At 43.9% G+C, this 21,040-nt stretch overlaps 1 protein-coding gene and 1 long non-coding RNA gene across 2 annotated transcripts in view; one reads left to right on the top strand and one right to left on the bottom strand.

The window, feature by feature from the left end:
* LOC147241697 (uncharacterized) overlaps positions 1–21,040 on the bottom strand; it is a 116,157-nt gene that overhangs the window by 46,038 nt on the left and 49,079 nt on the right. The window contains exon 6 of the long non-coding RNA XR_015110876.1: positions 4,527–4,581. This is a non-coding gene — a long non-coding RNA (uncharacterized LOC147241697). The remainder of the gene's footprint in view (positions 1–4,526; positions 4,582–21,040) is intronic.
* On the top strand, positions 16,793–18,826 carry bhlhe22 (basic helix-loop-helix family, member e22). Its single transcript, XM_086191310.1, has one exon. The coding sequence runs from the start codon at positions 16,921–16,923 to the stop codon at positions 17,722–17,724; it is 804 nt and encodes a 267-aa protein (XP_086047436.1). The 5' UTR covers positions 16,793–16,920; the 3' UTR covers positions 17,725–18,826.

Genomic DNA, 21,040 nt, shown 5'->3' with positions numbered 1-21,040 from the left:
GACTTGGATCTTGCTCTTGGGAACGATTGTAACAGCTAAAAATGATGTAATCGCTTTCTGGTGATATATATTCAGGAGAAATTGCTGTGATTTTCTAAATTGGGAATTCAAACGCAAATGTGTCCTTTTTAATAAACTGTTTTAAGGACGCTTCATGATAATTATGTATGTTGCCATCACGAGCCAGAGAGGCAGAAAACTGGAAGCAAAAGGTGATTTTGATGTGCTGGAAATGCTTGAAGGGGGTATGAGCCTCCGCTGTTGGTATTATCTCCCCAGAATGAAGTCAACTGAAATTGAGGTGCTTTCAGTCAAACTTTCATTCGCCACACGTCCTTTAAAAGCAGAGATGATTGTGGCTGAGATCTTTTCCTGTCCTTACATCTTCCATCCAAATTGTCGGCTGTTTGATTCCACACAAAAGTATAATTTTCAGGATATGTAGTCAAGAGTGTCTTCATGCGGGCAGCTGTACGGATGCTTAACCCTCCTCTCTGTCTCTGCTGCAATTTGTAGGCATTAGACATACCATGACCCCCTTCACATATCCATCCCACCCCTCTAAGACTGCAGAGAGCGACCGCTCATCATCCATGAGCATCGTGTCACATCATTTTGTGGCGAATCAATAATGCAACCGTAAATTTCATTTAAATAAACATTAGTGGCCTACTTAATTAATGAAACCTCATCTGCAGTTTGTCAGTGTCAGGAGTGTGAACTCTTTGATGTTGGTATGAATATTCCTTTTCGTAAAATGAGGCACTTGTTCGATTAGTGCTCATTGTGGCGGTCGGTTGCCGTCTCCTGCCTCCTGCGCTGCAGTGTGAACGTGTGAGGGGCTTATCAGGAGTACACAGCATCACCAGATTAAAATCATTTACTGCGCAGGGAGGACAATAAGAGGCCATAAAATGAATGTGAGGAAACATCATGAAAAATAGCGGGGGGAATATCTAATGTATCTAATCTACATACAAGCTAGCTGATCAAATGCTTGAGCAATTTCAAAGGCCATATATCAAACAGTACATGACATTAACATGGAATCAATATCAGGCAGGTTCACACCCATAAGCAATAACGCTGGCCGTTAATAACCAGCAGGGATATGAGATAAATAATAAGGAGAAATATAAAACAACATGCTATCATCATATGAGATGAGTGTCTGACCTGTCCTTGTCAGTTTGCAGCCAACAGCTGCTCGTGACCCAGTTTCACGTGGATACATAATTCAGTGGCGAGCTCTACAACTTCCAAACCACCAAAAAAAAAATATTCATCAAAACAAGTTAGCTAGGCTTACAATCCTCCATTTTAACATTGCAACTGCTTCATTAGAACTACTCATAAAGGCTTCGCCGACCTAAATAAGTCACACTGATCACTGCCTTGCTCAAATTGATAAGTGTAAAAGATTTAAGATGGTATAAAAGGACTTGACTCATTAACCAGGAGACTAAAATCCGACTGACAGCAGTTCAGCTCATGCAGAAAGTACCTTGACAGTCTTAATGTGTTGGGAGTATTTCACATATCAAACCCTAAAATCACAGCTCAAGATGAAATTTCAACTAATTAATAAGGCATGGTAAAAGAGATCTTTTGCAGAAAACACAGGATGATTGACGTGTCTCTTACAATACATCTCACTATTTTAGTGTCTTCTTTTCCTTTTCCACTTTTGAATAAACCAAGACAAAAATAACTGTCTGGTGCAGGTTCTGTCACGTTCTTACAAATTAGCTGAAATTATAGCAAACACAACAATAACAGATCACTTGGGCAGCATGCCACTAAAATAAAAGTACATATTGTTTAAAGCACTAAACCTTTTTTTTTTTTTTCTGGCATAAAATCACATCGATCTCTTCCTCACTCTTTACACACCACTTAAGCACAGAAAACATAGAAATATATAAACTGGCGTCGCCGCAGCCAAAACATCTCTGCAATTGCACCAACTTAATATTCTTAATACACAAGAGGAAGCAAACACAGCTCATTCATTTTTCAGCAAAAACCAGGTTACTGTGCAGAGCCAAAAACTGATTAAAGCTCAAGGTATGAAAGAGACAGAATAAGGAAATCACCCCCATTCCTTATTTGGGACACCTGAAATAGGCCAGAGGCTGACTTCCTCCTATCAGAGGAGCCCTGGGAAGCCTGGGAGACTGGAGGGAAAAGAGGTGGAGAGATGACGGCGGTGGTAGGGGATTCAACGGGGCCTTAAGTGTGCTATCATAGGCGTCTCTTGTGCCTGCCTGCTTTATTTGCAGTAGTCAGGTTAATGAGTCCACCAGCCCACTTGATGTTGAGAGGCCTGCCACAAAGAGCTGCCTCATTAGAGCTAGCCTGGCACGCTGCTCTGAGACAAAGGGACATTCACGCTACTGAATGCCTTTACGCTCCTCAATGCTGCCAGCCTGTGAGGGCCAACGCCATGGCATAGCCCCCTGCACACGTCCTGGCGTCCGGCCAGCCACGCCGCAACCCTCAGCCTGGCTGGCTGGACGAGCAGGCTGCTGCAGCGCTAGTAAATGTTGTAGTGACAGGAGACTTCAGCCAGCGACCTGCTACATTGTCCATGACTGCAACTGGTTCTCCTGTGTGTCTTTCTTATCTTCACATGTGACACCAACGCTTTCTTCACTTCCTGAGCGACCAACCTTGTTCAAATAACTCACAGATAACAAGGCTACATGGAGAATATGTTCACCAATCATATTAAAAGGAACAATTGCTGCCCAGACCACAAGTACCCAATTAGTATGACACAGTGAATGAAGTACTGCAGTTACTGTCACTAGCCACAAGGCCGATTCCTGTCTGTGATCCTCTCTGCTGAGAGCCGAGGTGCAGGTCTGACCTAGTTAATAACATCCATTGCAAGGTATTCAAATGTCACTGCTCCGTGCAATTTCATGCTTCATAACTAAAAGCTGCAATGTCTTTTCTACAGGTAAACAAGCTTGTCACCATAAATAAATGAATTTAACACTGTGGAAACACTCTAAAAGGATACAAAGCTATTAATTCTCCTTCACATGCATTACAAAAACATTCAAATTCAGGATGAGAAATACAAATTACAGCTCTGAATCTTTTTCCATTCCAATTTTTTAAACAAATGATCACAACAGTGTTTTCATTTGCAATTGTTTCTCCACATCTGCATTTAGCACACAGGACATACAAATGCAACTATATCTCATGATGGATTCACTGGCAAAGATCCAGTTTGCCACTTCCATGAGAGAAAAAAAAAATCTATTCCTCTCAAGGCTTGAGGTCAGGAGTTAAAAATTTCTGCATAGGCAATCCGCTCTTTCCGCCACACTATTTATAGCGCAGGCAGAAACAGCTGAGCTGACTGCAGTGATGTCACTTGCGCTGATGGAATGCTTTGTTCCACAGCGTGTGCGCATGCCACCTGGGTCTGTGCGAACTGCGATGGGAAGCTCGATGCAGGAGCCAAGATGGCTGACAGTTGCCCCATTTTCCAAGCGTAATGAAATGTCGCTGCCTTGGTGAAGCAGGTGGTCCACAGCCCTCAAAAACAACACATAGGGCAGCTTCACTCCTCTGCCGAGATTCTCTGTGTTATAAAAGGTATCAGTATTTGTGGCTGCCATTTAGGAGTCAGCTCTCGTGCCTGAGTGGGGAAGAACAGGGTACCCACTCACGAGGAGAAATCACACGAGGTCTTAAAGCTTTTAACCGTTTGTCATTCCGTGCATAACATGCATACAGCTGAGGTGCTAGAGAAGTACTATACGCATATATATTTTTAGTAAGCCTTTGGGCTTCTTCCAGTGTCCCTAAAAGAGCATGGTTGCCTGGCAACCATTATTGTTGCCATGGAGATTCATGTGTTGGCAGCTGCTGCAATCAGCATTAACTCAAGGCACATATTCTCATTCCGATAGTCAGGCGAAGGGAAGGCAACTAGGACACAGTCAGTCAGAGAAGGAGAGTAATCAGTGTGAAACATATGCTCATCCATTACTCGCTGCATTAATACAATTATACCCAAAGAAATTTATGGCTGTGCTTTGGTGCAATGATCACATTTCAGGCGAAGGCATAAAAATTGCACCTCATAACAGATCCCCACTTTCATTTAAGAAATGGTGCCAGGCAAGAACACAATGAAAACAATGCCATTCTGCCTGTGACAAACAGAGATCTGTTCAAAATGTCACATTAGACATTTGTTGAGAAAAAGAAAATGTGGAGATCTGTGTGTACCTTGGAGTGGCAAGTGGTGTCTTATCTAATATGTAGCATCCCTGCTGTTTAATGTATAAGTAGCATGCAGAAATGGCACATTTGACAGCGTTGTTTGCATAATAAATAATGTGTAGGGAAGCCTTATTGCACAATGAACTGTAAACCATTTGAGAGACACTGAGGGTAATGCTTAGTGATAAATTTCATACTAAACTCAATATTTTCAGCAGCTCTCTGCCAGCGGCTGCTGTTGTTTCATTTCGACCTGTTGGGGGATAAGTGATATTTACCTCTTTCCATTCTTCATATGGGTACGCGTCCTTGCCCACTGGAACAATTGCAGCCCTGTTGAGAGAAGAAACACACGGAGACCATAATAGCAGTTATTTCCTCTCAGGTTTTTTTTTCTTCTTCTTTTTCTTCCCAGGCCGCGGCTCTCTCCGTCACTTCACTGTTGACAACCCAGAACTATGTGGGGATAAAGAGGCAGAGAAAAACAATAACAGACCCATTGACCCTCATTTCACAAACCTTGGGGGTATGGGAGAAATTCACTTACAAGCCTGGAACAGACCTGCTGATTGGGCCTGAATAGGCTTTCTATTAGGGAACAGAGGGTCCTGACTGCTGCCATTTGTGAGCGAGGATGCTACTCTGATAGATTTACATCTAGCCTCTCCTGCTGTATGGGTGAGATGCCGATGCTGAGCTGTATCTCAAATCAGGGAAACAATTGGATAAGCGTGCGATGCAGTATTGAACTAGCTGATCATATCACTCCAGCTGTTTCTTTTTTTAAAAATGAAACCACTGAGCAACGCAAGAGCAAAATGATTCCGGACACAGGATCAGGAATTTATTTAATTCAATCAAGCTACATTTAAAGACCTGCAGAGTTTTTCACATACATTTTTTCCTGCGCCCAAATTTCCGCCGCTCTTCTGATATTTATATGAAATGAAGCGCGTCAACCTTCAGACAGACTACGTCACTTAAATGAAAACCTGAGGTTAATGATTCTGTAAATTTTCCCTCCCTCGCACGGCTTTAATTGCCCTACACAGGAGAAACATGGCTTTGGGAGTCAGATGTGGCGATCTCCTGGCAGAGGCATTAGAATGGAGGCTTTCTGTGGATGCTGCCGGTTGACATTTAACATCACAGAGAGAGAGGGGAGGTGGAGAGCCAGGTGCCCTACATGCACATCTGACCTCCTGCTAATGTCAGAGGGGGAAGGTCCTGCACACTCGTCCCTCGCTTCGCTCACACAAAACACTACAGGTGCACAGAACAAAGTAGCAATCGCAGTAATTACAGAGAGGATTTCTGACACAAATGTTTGAATTGCAGGAAGTCATCCAAGATATAATTCTGCACAGTCCCTGTGATGACTGGAGTTCAAGTTAAGGCGTCTACGGTAAATATAGAAGCAAGGCTTTATGTTTCCCTCGACGTGGAAACTTTCCTAATTTACCTAAACTGAATCAAATTACAAACCGCCTACACTAAATCTCAAGCTGCAAGTGCACCTCCTCTCTGAAGATAGTGTTAAATGTGTCAATTTAACAGCAAAGCTCTAAAAAGAATGCTTCAATAGTGAGCGTACAGCAGCAACGTCTGTAACATGACAGATGATGCACACTTTGGAGGACACTACAAACACAGCCAGCAGGCCTGTAACCTAGTGCAGATGACCTGGTTCTGCTTGCACGCAACCATGAAATAACAACTGCTGTGTGGTGTTTGATGTTAGCTCGGGGATCGTACTGTCCCTGCTCGCTGGGCTAAGCAGCAGGCACACGTTACACTCAGGATTTCTTTGAACAGAAAGGAGGAAAAAAATAAATAAAAATGCAACGAGGTTATGTCCTGAAACAAAGTGGGATCTACCGGGTTTTTCTCTAATTCTGCAGTCTAGCCACTGCAGCTCAAGACTGGTGTAACCCACTTTGATATTGACTGAAACGGATGAAGACGCCTGATCACACAGAGATGTCAGACAATGAGAGTATTTATTGGGGGAAAGAGAAAAAGACATAAATAAAACTATTTGCATATACGATAAACTACTGAAAACATTGTTATTGATAATGTGGTGTCAATCAGCAAGGTCCCCATAACAACCGCTCATGCGCGTGCTTGGTTGTATTCCAAAAGCGTGTCAAAACTCCCAAGAAAAGCAATGTGTCTTCGTCTTAGCAGATTTTAATAATGTATTACTTCCAAAAAAAGAACGTTTCACTCAGTACAAACAGAATGTAAAAGATACATTTTTTTTTAAAGAATCCATCTTTTTATTTTTAAGAGTGTCAGTGCAGATGGACTGAATGTGCAGAGGCTTCTTCTTAAAATCTAAACACAAAAAGGGGAGAAATAAAACAAAATGTTCACTCCAAGTAAATGTATATCCAAGCTGTGGGAATACGGTGTGCCCCCTTTTCTGACACTGTATTGATATGTTGGACTTATCAAAATCCAACTATTGAAAACATATTAATTTATTGCAAATGAGCAAAAAACAAGAACTTTTTTATTGTCTTTACATGAATATTCAGACTGCATGTCAAGAGAAAATCTCTAAATTATTTTAAAAAGGAATACCTTATAACTTGTTTTTAAAAAAATAGTTCTTTTAAAGCGTTGCCTTACAGCCATCTGTAACACTTTGACTCACAGCAACGCAATAAGACTTCAATTTCACTTTAAAACATCTTAGTATTCTTCAATTCAATAAAATCATGACAAATCAAAATTGTAAAACTGATTTCCAATATTCAGACGACTTATAAAATGAATTTGTCTCGCATTAAAATAATAGGTCATCTATTCCAACCAGCTTTGATGTACATTCTCTTGGAGATATTATTGTGGAAGAGCAACATGGTTTAAGCGGTCTGAGGTTGAAGGGTGGGGGTGGGGGTGGGGTGGCGAGTGGGGGGGGGGGGCATGATGCAAAGAATAAGAGGAGCTGATAGAAAGGCTGCAGTTATTAAGGCATCGTTGCTAGAAGTGATGCAACCAGCGTTTAGTGCTGCAGAGCACGAAGACACAATTCTCCGCACACTTTCGTTTCCCTGCACTGCCTCCAAAATATGAACACCGATGCTTATCTCATGTCAATTAATACCTTTGAAGGAAAGGTTGTTATGCGCTAAATGTCATTTGATCTCCAGTAAAATGTAAAATGAAGAGGGTCCCCCCCCCCCCCCCAATTCTGAACATTTCATGTGCAGATGAGGGAGGCCCGGATCTCTTTCAAGCAAATAAAAGCTTTGATTGAAAAGAAAACAATAAATAAATACATAAAAATATTTCGCCCAAAATGTAGTTTTGCACTTGTTTAGTCCGTGTGAGCGAAGCTGGCGTCTGTTTTACTCCCGCAGTCTTTTAGAGGTTCACCATGGCAATGCGCTCTCCCTCATATTTGATGCAATTTCATCATATCGGTGCGGCCAGTGCCCGGCAGGTGGTTTTATGTACCCCCTTTTTTGTCCTTTGAGTCTTCGGGTGGGGACAGAAATCCCATTCCAGAGATGTTGAAGACATAAATCCACCATAAGAGAGAAGCAGACGGACGGTTCAGTTGTATAAATCCACTGTCTTTGGCCGCGTCTTTCCGTGCGCAAACTGCCCGAACTTCCGCAACTTTTACAAACTTCTACCTCTGGTCAAATGGTGGAATTCGCATCAGCGGGCGGTAGTTATTTCTTTTCTTCTCCCCCACTTCTTTCCCCTCCTTCATGCCACCCCTCTCACCCCCTTTTTTTGAACAAGTTTTTTTTTTGGGGGGGGGGGGGCGCAGCGGCTAGCTCTTGATGAATGTTTATGTGTTTTGAAGTGCGGGACAAAAGAGAGTGGCCCCGTGACCCCTAGGAGCTCCGACCTTGCGCAGGTTCATTGTGAGGCGCTGGGAAAGGGGCTTTGGGACGGAGAGCCCGGGCCAATGACCCACACAGAGCCCTGCCATTCATGTGCGCACCGCTGCATGTCGCCCCGCAGCTCCCATTGTTTCAGCGGGAACAATAGCTACACCCACCACCACCAGCAGCAGCAGCAACAGCAGCAGCAGCACCAGCAGTAGCAGCACCAGCACTCCCTGACAGGGAAAAAGCAGCTTTTAAACTTCCATGATGCAAGCCCCTCGAACCATTTAAATATAGAGAGTAAAAACAAAACTGTTGATAAAACGGTAGTGCGCGCCAAGGTTGCGTCATTGACTTGTTCTTGCAGTCCAACAGAGCGACACAATAAGAGAGTATTTAAGAGAGTGGATAGGCAGAGGAAGATCGACTGTGAATAACAACAGATTATTGCCAATGCTTGAATCAGATCTATATTAATAGGTAAGAAGGCATTAGCAGGCTCGCCTGTTCCGCCTTGGCTGCGGGGTTATTGAGGTTACTCTCATGACATCATCATCCATGGGGCCCTGCGTGGTTTAGACAGGGTCTCTTTGCCTGAGAGTCAATCGCGGCAGGAAGTGAAGGGCGATAACAAACGAGCAGTGCGGGACAGACACTTGCGTCCGTCAGTGCGGGAAACAATGTGCGCAAAGACGTTTGGTGGGGTGGGGGGGGTATTTTTTTAAATTTCTTTGCTTAACTTTTATAAGAATGAGTAATACAGACACACACACACACACACACACACACACACACACACACACACACACACACACACACACACACACACACACACTACATAAAACCCAGCTGAGTTTTATTCCGCCAAGTATAGCGGGACCAGTCTATAGAAACTGATTTGCATTCCAGCGGCCTGATGCGTGAAACTGCAACGCACTAATGGACCTCTCATGACAAACGGCGTTAAACATGATTAACTGTGGCCGGCAAAGCTGCGCACACACATACACGCGTGCGCACGCACACACAGCTTGAGAATAGTGATTCTTTTTGTCACAAACTCACTTAGGGTGAGGCGCGCGCGCACACACACACACACCGCCGTGATTATAAAACTAACATGAAAAGGTAGAAATAACCAGGATCCGCTTTGGACTTATTTTTCAGTCACTGTGAGCGAGCGCGTATTGTAAGTACAGAGTGTGTATGTGTGTGTGTGTGTGTGTGTGTGTGTGTGTGTGTGTGTGTGTGTGTGTGTGTGTGTGTGTGTGTGTGTAGAGAGAGAGAGAAAGAGGAGAGAGAGAGAGAAAGAGAGAGAGCGAGAGAGAGAGAGGGATTTCACTCATTGTAATGCACAGAACGACCTGCCCTCTTTAAAAAAAAAGAAGGCGAGAAAACGCAGCCATGCTTTGCAGAGGGAGGCAGCAGCAGCGCTCTCATTGCTAGTATCAGCTCGCCACCAAACGGAGTCGGAGCTTCTCCGCCGCCGCCACGCCGAACGGAACCGGGAATACAAGCTTCCTCCATGATGTCGGGATCTGCATTGAAGTAACACAGCTCAAATGATGTGTGTGTATGAGTGTGTATGTGTGTATGTGTGTGTGTGTGTTTGTGTGTCTGTGTGTGTCTGTGTGTGTGGGGGGTGGAAACGGATAAACACGAGCAGATCACGGTGGATCCACTATGGCGTGGACCGCATTATGGTGAGTATATGCTCCCTGGCTTTCATCTCGCTAGAGTGTGTTTTTGTTCATTCTGATTCTTAATAGCTCTGCGTGTGTGTGTGTGTGTGTGTGTGTGTGTGTGTGTGTGTGTGTGTTTGTCTTGTGTAATATACACAATTATGGCGCGCGCTTGTTATTGCGGGTTTGTTGGGGATTAACCCCCCAAACACAAAAGGCGATATAGGAGCGCATCAGCGAGCAGGTCGTTTCATGTTGCATCATCATCATCATCGCCATCATCATCATCGGAAGGATAAAGAGGACGTCGGATGAGACTTTTGTTTGTCCGTTGCGCGTCGTTAAAGGACAATAGTGGTCGTGTTCCCGACAGATAGGGAACTGAGAGATGGTGACAAGAGGTGATGAAGCTCCAAACGCCTGACTTCGGGGAAGGGGACGTCTAAAATGGCGATTCCCTTTGTTTCTCTTTCCTCTCCATCCCGGCGCCTTGCCTGCTCTGGCGGATTCTGCTCTTAAGTGGTAAACACGCGCTGTCAAATGGTCGAACTGGTCCCAGTGTGGTGCCCTCATCAGCGATGAGACCAGGCAGCACCGACTCATTTGAATGGCGTCTGCATTAGTGGGATATGCAAATCAATAAGCTTCCAGTCATCTGCATTATGTCGGTTCGTAATTGCGTAGATCTCGCGCGTGTGCACGCGTGTGACAATCATTCACACAACTATCAGAACCCGAAAACCATAGACCTCGCATATAATCCCATCATGACAGCCTCGGATTATTATCCAGAAAAAACCCACTAAAACACACTGCATTGCATTCACATCAGCGAGCTCTCGAGCATCTCTCTCTGTTTGTGTGTGTGCGTGTGTGTGTGTGTGTGTGTGAAAGTGTGCATGTGCGCATACTCGTGAAGGAGTGTTAGTGTGTGTGTGTGTGTGTGTGTGTGTGTGTGTGTATTGTGAGCGCGCACACGTGTGTTCTCTCTTCCTCTCTCTCTTTTTTTTGGAACAGTGCAATGTTGCATAACCGTTCGCAGCCAATACCAGATTTAGTGCTTCACAACAATTCCTCTGCCCGGCCCCGTGTACACACACACACACACACACACACACACACACACACACACACACACACACACACACACTTCACCATCCAACTGCAGCGCGATGAACGGTGATAAACGTTAATACTCCGAATGGGAAGTCGTCAATTTCCCTCCTAGTTTCAAGGACACGGGGTAGTGATGAGGAGGACGCTGGGTAATATAGAGGAACATCTGTTTGCCCGGTGACGTCAACACCCCCCCCCCCAATCCCCCCTCCCTCCTCACCCATCATCCCAATCCTCTTGTGCTGAAGGCAGATGCCTCATTTGTTTGTCTGGAGCGCCATTAATCCCAAAGTCAGAGGAAAAGACCGGACGAGGGACAGATCAGTCCCATTTAGGCGGTGTCGGTGCTGGGCTCAGTGCCCCCGGTCTGTCAGTTCGATGTCAGGAGAAACGCGCGTGTGGACGCATTCACATAGGACACCCGCAGTCACCATGGGGCTCTCAGCGGCCCCGTTTGCAATTTGCGGCAGTTTTTTTTTTCTTTTACCGTGTGACCCGCAAATTGAGGCTGCAGGCGTGCATGTGTGTGTGATGGAGGAAAATCTTGGATGAAGCTTTTTTCTTTTTCTGTGTTAAGGAGTAATTTTTTTTTTAAACTGGTCAAGGGGGAATACAAGATTTGGTCACCTGCATTTCTCATGACGCATTTTGTGTTTTCTGTTTTGTAGGTGCATCATGGGATAATGGAGGACTTTTACGCTTTCTGAAGTTTTGGGACAAAGCAAGGAGAGTCTTTTTGCACCTGCGGGACGTCTTATCAGTCCTGTATCATAACCCATTTTTCTCCATTTAAATGTTTTTACAATTTAAAAAAAAAAGTAGGCCTGGGAGGATTTCATCTCTTTGGATTCGTGAAGGAGGCTTTGGATTTACAGCGCAGGCCTCCGAGAGTGCAGCATAGTGTGATGATGATGTTTATGAAAACAGGTTTCAGCGAAGTGAATGCAGCTGGTGCGCGAGCGCGCGCGCACGCAAACACACACGCACGCACGCGAGGACCAGCGGGTTGTGTCTCTCCGTGTTCACAGCGGACCTTGATTTAATGTCTTACAATTAAGGCACGCGGTGAATGCCAAGAGATGATCCTCCAGTCTTCAGCAGCGCCGTCACATCTCAACTCGAGTTAGACCGCCTGATCCGTGTACTGTTTCTCTCCCCAGCGTCTCTCACAATAAAATAAATACACACATGAAAGCTTTGTGGATTTGTTTTATACGTGTGTGTTTGTGTGTGAGTGTGTGTGTGTGTGTCGGTGGGAGCTCTCCAGGCTGCCAATGAGAGCTGTCCACCTTCTGTGGTGCTGAAATCAGCGCGCCACCGAGCAGCCTTTTGTTTCACTCGCCTGCTGGTGCAGACGCGGAAACGGTTTGACTCGAGTACAGGAATGCAGCTCAAGCCTGGCGATATTGGGACTACACACACACACACACACACACACACACACACACACACACACACACACACACACACGAGAGTGTTAAAGCGTTTTATAAATCCTTAAAACTTGTTTTATCCAATCAAGAGAGGAAAAATTACAGAAGCGACATGTTTTGTCTTTACCCCCTCTTTTTAAATAAGTTTGATCAAACAGGGGGATTATCCAAATTGCAAGGTTGGCGTCTGATCCCAGTGAAGGCGGGTGAACATTTACATGTCGCAGTCCTCTCGCCTGCCTGCAATAACCTTAAAAGGCCTCGCATGACAAGGGTATTAAACAATGATGCATTTCATCTGCATATTAATTCCCATCAGCCACTGCGATGTAAGCGGGGTGGGCTGAGGGAAGATGTGACCCAACAAACCCTTAGAAAAAAAAAAGCACAAGTATGAGCGTTGCTGATAGAGTCTTGTGGTATTTGGATGAAATAAGATTCTCCTACTGAGCGTGCCGCCTAGTGGTGAGCAGAGGCGCTGCAGCTGTAAGGCAGAAAAAAGGCTGAAATAATTCACAGCCAAAAACGACTTTGATCTTTTTGTTTTACCAAAAGGTTTCCATGATTTTAAGATCAATTTTGTACAAATTTGAGTGATTGCATGATCATACATAATTTGAAACATTTGCTAACTCACAAAAATAAGAAAAAAGATTTCAAATTTCATAAATAGAAGCCAGAAGTTTTGATTGCCACACACACATGAATAAAAGTAATTCAGAGATTTTCCTCTGAGTCAGTCTCGAACTACATTTTTTTAAGGCAAATTTCTATGACTAAAATGAAAAAAATCCTAAAATCTGCCATTTTTTTCAGTTTTTTCATGACCATATGAACCTTTGCACTCTAATTCAAATCATTTGTTGTTGCTTCAGATCCATCCAGAGAAATACAACGATTTTTGACAGCGGACAATAATCCCATCTGGATTGGTGACATGAATTTGTATTAGACTGATGGAGAGGAAGTTTATTTAGGTTGTTTCTGCGATTCATCGATGTTTATTTCCTGAACCTGTCCGAATGAGCACAAGTCAAACCAATCAAACCGGATGAGAGGACACAGGGAGGCTCAGTTACAGCCCAGGATCATTTAAACTCCAGATCTGCCTGGTTAAGAATCCACAAGTCCACATCTTCATTTGAAGCTGTTCAATGTGACAGTGATGAATGCCACAAATCTACAGTCATAACAATTCCCCTCCCAACTCCAGAGTTGACTTTTCATGAACTACAACTTTGGAGGATAAATATAACAGCGTGCTGTGTCATGACTCTGGCTCGCCCTGCATGATGTAGAGCACGGCATGACAACTCGAATCGACATTTCATATCAGTCCTCTACGGCCTGAGAGTCTGGCTTCTACTGATAACCAAAATCTTTAAAGTTGATTGAAATCCACAAGGCTGCTGAAATATTGCTGCCTTGCCATCAAACTCCACCAGCGCTCATAAACAGGCTGAGTCTGCCCTCTTGTGGTGAATACTGGAACTACGTTTAAATGTTGAAGGGCCGAGAGACTGGATTGAGTTTAATTCAGGGGTTGAGAGGGTAGGTCTCCCTTTAGAACAAAGCCCCCCATTACATTACTGATCACTTCATTTCTGGAGGCCTTCATAGGGAGATTATGATGTTATTTCATTCCATAGACAGTCAACTGATGCTGTTTTCCATGACTTGAGACGACACCAAATGCAGGGAAACAGTCATTTCCTAGTTTATGACCGGAGGAGAAACTGGACCGTTCCACAGAACTACTGTCATTTCTAAACCGAATGTCACTTGGACTAAATCACACACATTAAAGCTGTTCTATACAATGTTCTTTGATAGTTCTTTCACCTCCCCTGAATCTGTCTGAAACCCCCGGTCTGCCTCACTGCTGGAACACCTCTGGTCTAGCGAAGGGCTAGAAGCATAATGTTCTCAAGTGCTCCTTCTGTAAGAGGCAACTCTAGAACTCCCTGAGAAAATTATTCAGAATTTGCTGCAAAACACTTTTTTTTCACCTAAATTAACTCTCTATGTTTTGTCTCCAGTTTTTTGTGTTTTCTGAAAAACTTGGAAAGAATGACATGATTTTAAGAAGGCGACGGTGTGTAACTAAATCTAATGTTGCCAAGAAAACGGGTCACAGACGTTAAACTCAGGCCAATTTTTTCCTCTCATTTATACGAGTCTAGTCTTTTCTAACAAAGTCCTGGCTTCCATGGTCTCTTCATTATCAAAGTGCTGACGGACTGTGGCTGTAATGGCCGTGGCACCGTCCTGGCCCATCTTGTCTCATTAGCCAGACCTGATTGGCCATGAAGGTGTTCTCTTGCTGTCTCAGGACAAAGCGACTGTCTCTGCCACTCGTTAGATCATAACTCCTCAAGTATTTTGTCCCTGATGGCCTCTGGTGGAGTCTGAACACGCGCTAATTGAAATATGCTGGGGAGGGAAAAAAAAGGGATGAAACATTGACCTTGAATGGTGATGAAGTGACGGCCGACGGTGTTTGTGATTCTGCAGCGGCAAAGGTGGCAAAAAAAAAAAGATACTACAGACCCGAAGCGCCTTTGTTTTAAATGACGTAAGATAACATAGTTGGTTTGGTTGTTTGGTGTGTGTGAGATGTGTGAGTTATTTCTCCCACTCCGGACGCACGGTGCTGAATGTAAAAGAGGTGGGCGTTGATGTGAGAAATGAGCAACACAGAGAGAACATCTTACCGGGATCATTTTCAGAAATCAACATACAGCAGCAGAAAGGATTCTCTCCCCAGGGTTATCACCATCAGATCACTCAGGCTGAATCATCTTTCTGGAAATGTTTGTAGGCTAGTTTGTTGCACGTCCCACAGAATTTAGAATTTCAGGTCGGTTCAAACTCAGATGGGCAAAGCGTTTAATTCTTCTCACGCACACGCTGTTTCCATGTGTTTAGTGTACTTATATGAGGTGGAAATACCAATGAGAGGGCTGGCATATGGACACGGAATGTGTTTTTAGCTTAATTTTGTGTGAACCTAACTTGGCACGTGGAGAACCAAACATTCTGATGCCCTCAGCCACACTCCGGTAGTTTTTGACGTCTGATGAGACGAGAAACAGATACACTTCACTGTCACATTCAAAACCCCAAATCGGGCAAAGAACGTTCACACTCAAACAGCGTTAACCTGTTTGAAACTTTTCAGGTTCACGGTTGCCATGGGACAAAAACATGCTTTGTCTATGTTTTCTTGATAGCGTTGGTCTCATCCTGCTAAGTGGAGAGATAAGGTGAAAGGGGCTTTTCTGGGTGAAAGGGGAGTTTGAAGTGAACTTTTCCTGGCCAGTTTAGTTGTTTTGTGCTCGCCTATTGAGCATTTATTACATTTAACGCTTTAACGGTTATCTTAAAACAAAAACATTCCGCTGATTTCAAGCTGTACTTGCAGGATGTTGCAGACTTTCAAGCACAACTCCTGATCCACATCAGCTTAGATATTCTGCATTTATCAATATTCGTTCATCTTTTGCCTTTTTGCCACCGGTTGCCTTTTTTATTTTGCTAGAAGAGTAAAAAACTGTCTTCTCATTTCAGTCTCTAAAATCTAACTTTTTTTTTTGTGTCCCCATTCAGTGAAAGTCTGCTGGAAATTGTTATGCTAAAAAAAAAGCATATTCTAGGAGTATTTCATTAATATATTTTCAATTTTCAGTATTTTCAAAATGTATACACAACGCACATTTTTAATTGTTCATTGGAAAAAAAACTTTCATTAAATATGTTCAAACTCATGTGGGGCCCGCTTTTCGACATTATAGGGGTACTACACGCTACACACCAGCAGATGGCAGTATGAGCACGAGTAAATCTAGCTAAGAGCTCAGAGCTTACAGGGGGGTATGGGAACACGCTTCACGAAAGCATCGAGGATCTATTTGATCGTTTTTTTGGGGGGGGGGTTGATTTGTACACAGTCAAAAGGACAAATAGAAAAAACAGACTTTGCGAATAACATCTCGTCCGTTTCCTGAGTGTGACATTAAAACAGGGGCACTGAAAATGATGGTCTCAAGTTCACCCACACCAGTTTTCAACTTTTGGCCATCCTCATGGTCAACTAAGACAATAACAAGCAGTCATGGTGTGCGTGAGCATGATCTGATGATTCTTCTTGAACCAGAGAGAGAGAGAGAGAGAGAGAGAGAGAGAGAGAGAGAGAGAGAGAGAGTTTGTCATCGTTTAAATGCCGTTAATTAAAACGTTAACCTGACAGGGGCGAGAGAGTATGTGTCAGTCCCAACAGGCGAATCCTTTTTAATAACCCGCCTCGAGATAATGATGTAAAAGACTCCGGCGTCTTGTGCGTAACGGGGATCCGGTGAAGGTGAATGAAAGAGAGAGAGAGAGAGAGAGAGAGAGAGAGAGAGAGAGAGAGAGAGAGAGAGAGAGAGAGCAGCGCTTATCTCCTCCTCGCCTCCACACCACAGCTGACAAGTCCTGAGCAAGCCTCCAACTTCACCACTGTCAGAACTAAACTGGTAAAGGGCAACCAGAGCACCTCAGAGACGTGTCAAGAGTTTGCCGAGGCGACATCGACGCGGAGCCCGCAAGGCTATGGACCGGAGGATCAACTTGAACGGCGGCGCGGCAGACATTTTTCACAAAACTCTCAGCGCAGTGTCCACTAAAAAGATGGACCCTTTCAGGTCTTCAGGCATTGAACTGCCACCCAGAGACCGCCAGTCCCCCATCAGCTGCTTTGACCAGAACGACCCAGACCAAATTCAGCCGGGAGGTCTGGCAGGAGGTAGAGGGGGACCACTGGGTCTACCGACCGGATCTTTGTGCGTTAAGTACGGGGAGAGCGCCAACAGGACGTCGGCGGCGGAGAGCAGCGGCGGAGAGCAGAGCCCCGATGATGACAGTGACGGCAGGTGTGATATGGTCCTTCTGGGCGACGCGCGGACGGGGGGTCCCGGGAAAGCAGAAGGAGGTAAGAAAACCAAAGAGCAGAAATTACTGAGGCTAAACATCAATGCCAGAGAAAGAAGACGGATGCACGACCTGAACGACGCGCTGGACGAGCTCAGAGGGGTCATCCCTTACGCGCACAGCCCGTCAGTGCGCAAACTCTCCAAAATCGCCACTTTGCTGCTCGCCAAAAACTACATCCTCATGCAGGCGCAGGCGCTGGAGGAGATGAGGAGGCTAGTGGCGTATCTCAACCAGGGCCAGGCCATCTCTGCTGCCTCGATACCGGCCACCACTGCTATAACGGCTCCCGGCTTGGGCGCGTACGAGCACCCGCCTGGATATCCCTTCCCCGCCGGCGTGGCTGCGTCCTCCTGCCCCGATAAATGTGCCCTGTTCAACAACGCCACATCCAGCCTCTGCAAACAGTGCACTGACAAGCCTTAACTGACGAGGACTTTTGGAGACTTTTGGAGAGGAGGACACGCGAGACTGCTGAAGTCAGTATAGGCTATAGAGACAAAGAAGTAATGCCGCTGAATACTTTTATAATATTTACTAAAAGCATTCAAAATGCGCTTTTTTGTTAAACCAATACTTGATTGTGTACATAAATCATCCTTTAAGTGCTGGTATGAATGGCAGTGAAGACCAAACAAGTACAGTAGATCTGTAAGAGTGTTGATCACTTGCTGGACCTCTTGGGTGGCTTTTGGGTGACCTGACAACGAGCCCCCCCCCCCCCCCCCCCCTTATAACTAGATGGACACCTCCCAGCCACGCAGGGGGCGAGCCCCTTATTCTGCTGCTTCCCCGTTTAGTTGCGCTTTTTTGTTGTTTTTATTTGATTCACTTGCTGTTTGCTTGCCGGTTCAAGGCCTGTATCCATGAACTCTGAGCACATGGAATGTCACGAACAAGGAAATGAAATTTAATCAAGATATTTATGTGCTGACCCACTTGTGAATAGTTATCACTCTTCTTATTTTGGGCACTGTGATATAATAAAATTTCAGACCATTTTAGCAAACCTGAACCAAGGATTATCAGGTGTTTTGATGTGTCTTTTGTAATTTATTAATCTGGATATTTATATTAGAGGTTTTGGGTTTTTTGTTTTTTGTTTTTTGCTTGCATTGCACATCATTGTGGTCTTTTGTTATTTTTTTTCTCAGTTCCTCTTCTAACAAGATCAGATGAATCGCGTTGTCAGGTCAGGTTGTGGATACTTACTGTAGATACTTTAGTTACTATATGAGCAGAGGGCCATTTGTATGTATTTCAGTGTCGAAAAGCTTTATTAAAATATTTTGAACAACATAAATACTTCTGCCTGTTCGTCTATGAAGGTTAGTGGAGGAGGATTTTTGACTTTGTAGTTGATGAATAGACGCACTCCAGTTTTAAAACTCGACATTTTTACGATGGTTCAATCTTGTTTCTATCACTTGTCAGTCTCGGAATTTGGCCAGGTGTCAGGCAGGCCCACACCAGGGTTTAAAATCTTATTTTATGGGGATTTTAAGTGAAGGCCTGATCGTTTCCAACTTACTTGAGTTTATCGATTTTTATTTTTTAAGAATATGGAAAGGAAGAAACTCGAGATACTTTCGTGCCATCATTTAAAATATATATATATATATATATATATATATATATATATATATATATATATATATATATATATATATATCACGGCCGGATTGAAATAATATTTGATATCAAAAACAACTGCATGAAAACCGTCGAGTGTAATACCTGGCTCCACATAATGAAACACATCGTTAAGGCAATTAGAGCTCCACAAAGTGATTAAGGAATGTAATTACGACACTCTTCATTGCCGTAATTTGGTGTCTTTAATCACAACGCAGCCATCAGCTGCACTCCCATCGACTCGCCCTTTGTCCTCCTCACTCTGCTGCCCACATCCACAAACTGCAGACGACACACAAACACTCACAACAGAAGTCTAAAAATAACTCCTGAACATTCTTATTTTTTTTGCCATAATTTTCATAATTAACAGTTAAGATTATCCTTCAAAATTGTAAAGCTGCAATTGATACAGAATATTCTGAGGGCAGGAAGATTCGAGCAGTTTAAAACACGTATTGAAGTGGTGACTTTTTGCTAGAATATCTTAGACATATGGTTTGGTTTGGTTTTTTCAAATCAAAAAGAACTATTTTTTGACTTTTCCACAGAAGTCTGTGTGTGTGAGCTCTGAGGCTTCAGCACCAAGGACAGAGGCCACTGGTTCACCAGGCGCGTCGTTTTTAAATTGGCAGGAAAAAAATATCCATTTCAGTTTTTCAGGTTTTTGTGCTTTGAGCTTTAAATCAAAAAGGCGTTATAGAACAGCTGATTTGATGTTCTCATAGAGATGTTTTTCTTTTAGAGGCTACGTGCAGTCAGGAGAAATTGAGAGAGCATTTTGGAATGAAAGAATCTGACAATCTTTTAAGCCAACATATTTATCAAGCACATCTTTTTTTTTTTTTTTCTGAACGAAGATTTGATGAAAGTTTCCTTTGAATATTTTCTCCAGTAAGAGCTCATTTTTCTTGCCTTGTGAAAAGTGAACAATAATGACATGGTGTTTTCAACAGTGGCAGGGTTGTCACCAGTCTCCGATCTCAGCTTTGTGTCTGTATGATGAGCTAACCCGACAACAGGGCCACTGCAGTGTCCCATTTAATCCCATCACACTCCTGAATGCTTCCAATCTTCACACAACAACCTTTAATGACCAAGGAACAATCATCAGCCAGCCCCTCCACTTGCATATTATTATTTACACACAGGAACGATCTTTGCCACTGGAAAGAGACTTGACCAGAAACAAAACATTAATTATGCAATATGCGTTAATGCACAAATGACCGAAGCATTTAACCCATACTAATATTCACATTAGCCCAGAAAAGGGAATTCCCCTGGGCTGAGACAGAGCCATATGTGTGGAAAACCGAGCATTCACAGAATTCACTGGAAAAATACACCACAACAGAGTTCAAACAAGAACGACGAGGATTTGATGGGTCTACCACAGGGATGTCAGCGTTTAGGTGAGGTATCACATGGTTTGCATGCAATATTCCTCTTGCTGTGGGAGCTGTTAGGCCCTCAGTACAAGCTGGTGAAATGTCATGAGCCCACAAGGGTCTCTGAAATGTTGGGTGGGCTGGACCTGGGCAGTGATACAGCCCTCACAAAGTGTCATGGAAAACTCCAGCTTTCTTCCGAGGCCACCAATAATAGCCAACGTGGTTTTTATTCATGAGTCTAATAAAGCTGAATCTGTCTTCAAGGCATTCGCAGTTGAGATTCGGGCGCTCATGAATAAGAGTGGGAGATAAAAAAAAAAAAACACAAGCCCTTTCACAAACCATAAAATGTCCAATTTGCCATATCAAGGGCCAGCAGGGTGCCTATTCATAACGCAGATGTGATGTATGCTAAGGATGATAAACATGGAAGTCAAAATATACATAAGCGCATTGAATTGAAATGTTCCCTCCATATCAGTAAGAGGGGAAACTCTAGCATGCTGTGTCATACACAGTATATAAAAGATATATGTGCTGCGCCGGCTCAGGCACCAAATCAACCGCTGGGTGGTAATTCACTTTTGTAAGGACGCTGATAGCGATGTATAATGTTGTCTTTGTGTTGTGCATGCACACGCACTCGCACACACACACACACACACACACACACACACACGATGCAGGCTAATAAAACTGTAAAACTACAGAGC

This window comes from Aulostomus chinensis, chromosome 21 (assembly GCF_037954235.1).
Source record: "Aulostomus chinensis isolate RoL2024-O1b breed Wild chromosome 21, RoL_Achi_v1.0, whole genome shotgun sequence".
NCBI lineage: Eukaryota > Metazoa > Chordata > Actinopteri > Syngnathiformes > Aulostomidae > Aulostomus > Aulostomus chinensis.
The sequence above is the reverse complement of the archived record's forward strand: the minus strand, read 5'-3'. Positions and strand labels throughout refer to the sequence as shown.

Coding starts and splice junctions, on each gene's coding strand:
- bhlhe22 (XM_086191310.1), top strand. CDS start 16,921: ATGGACCGGAGGATCAACTTGAACGGCGGCGCGGCAGACATTTTTCAC.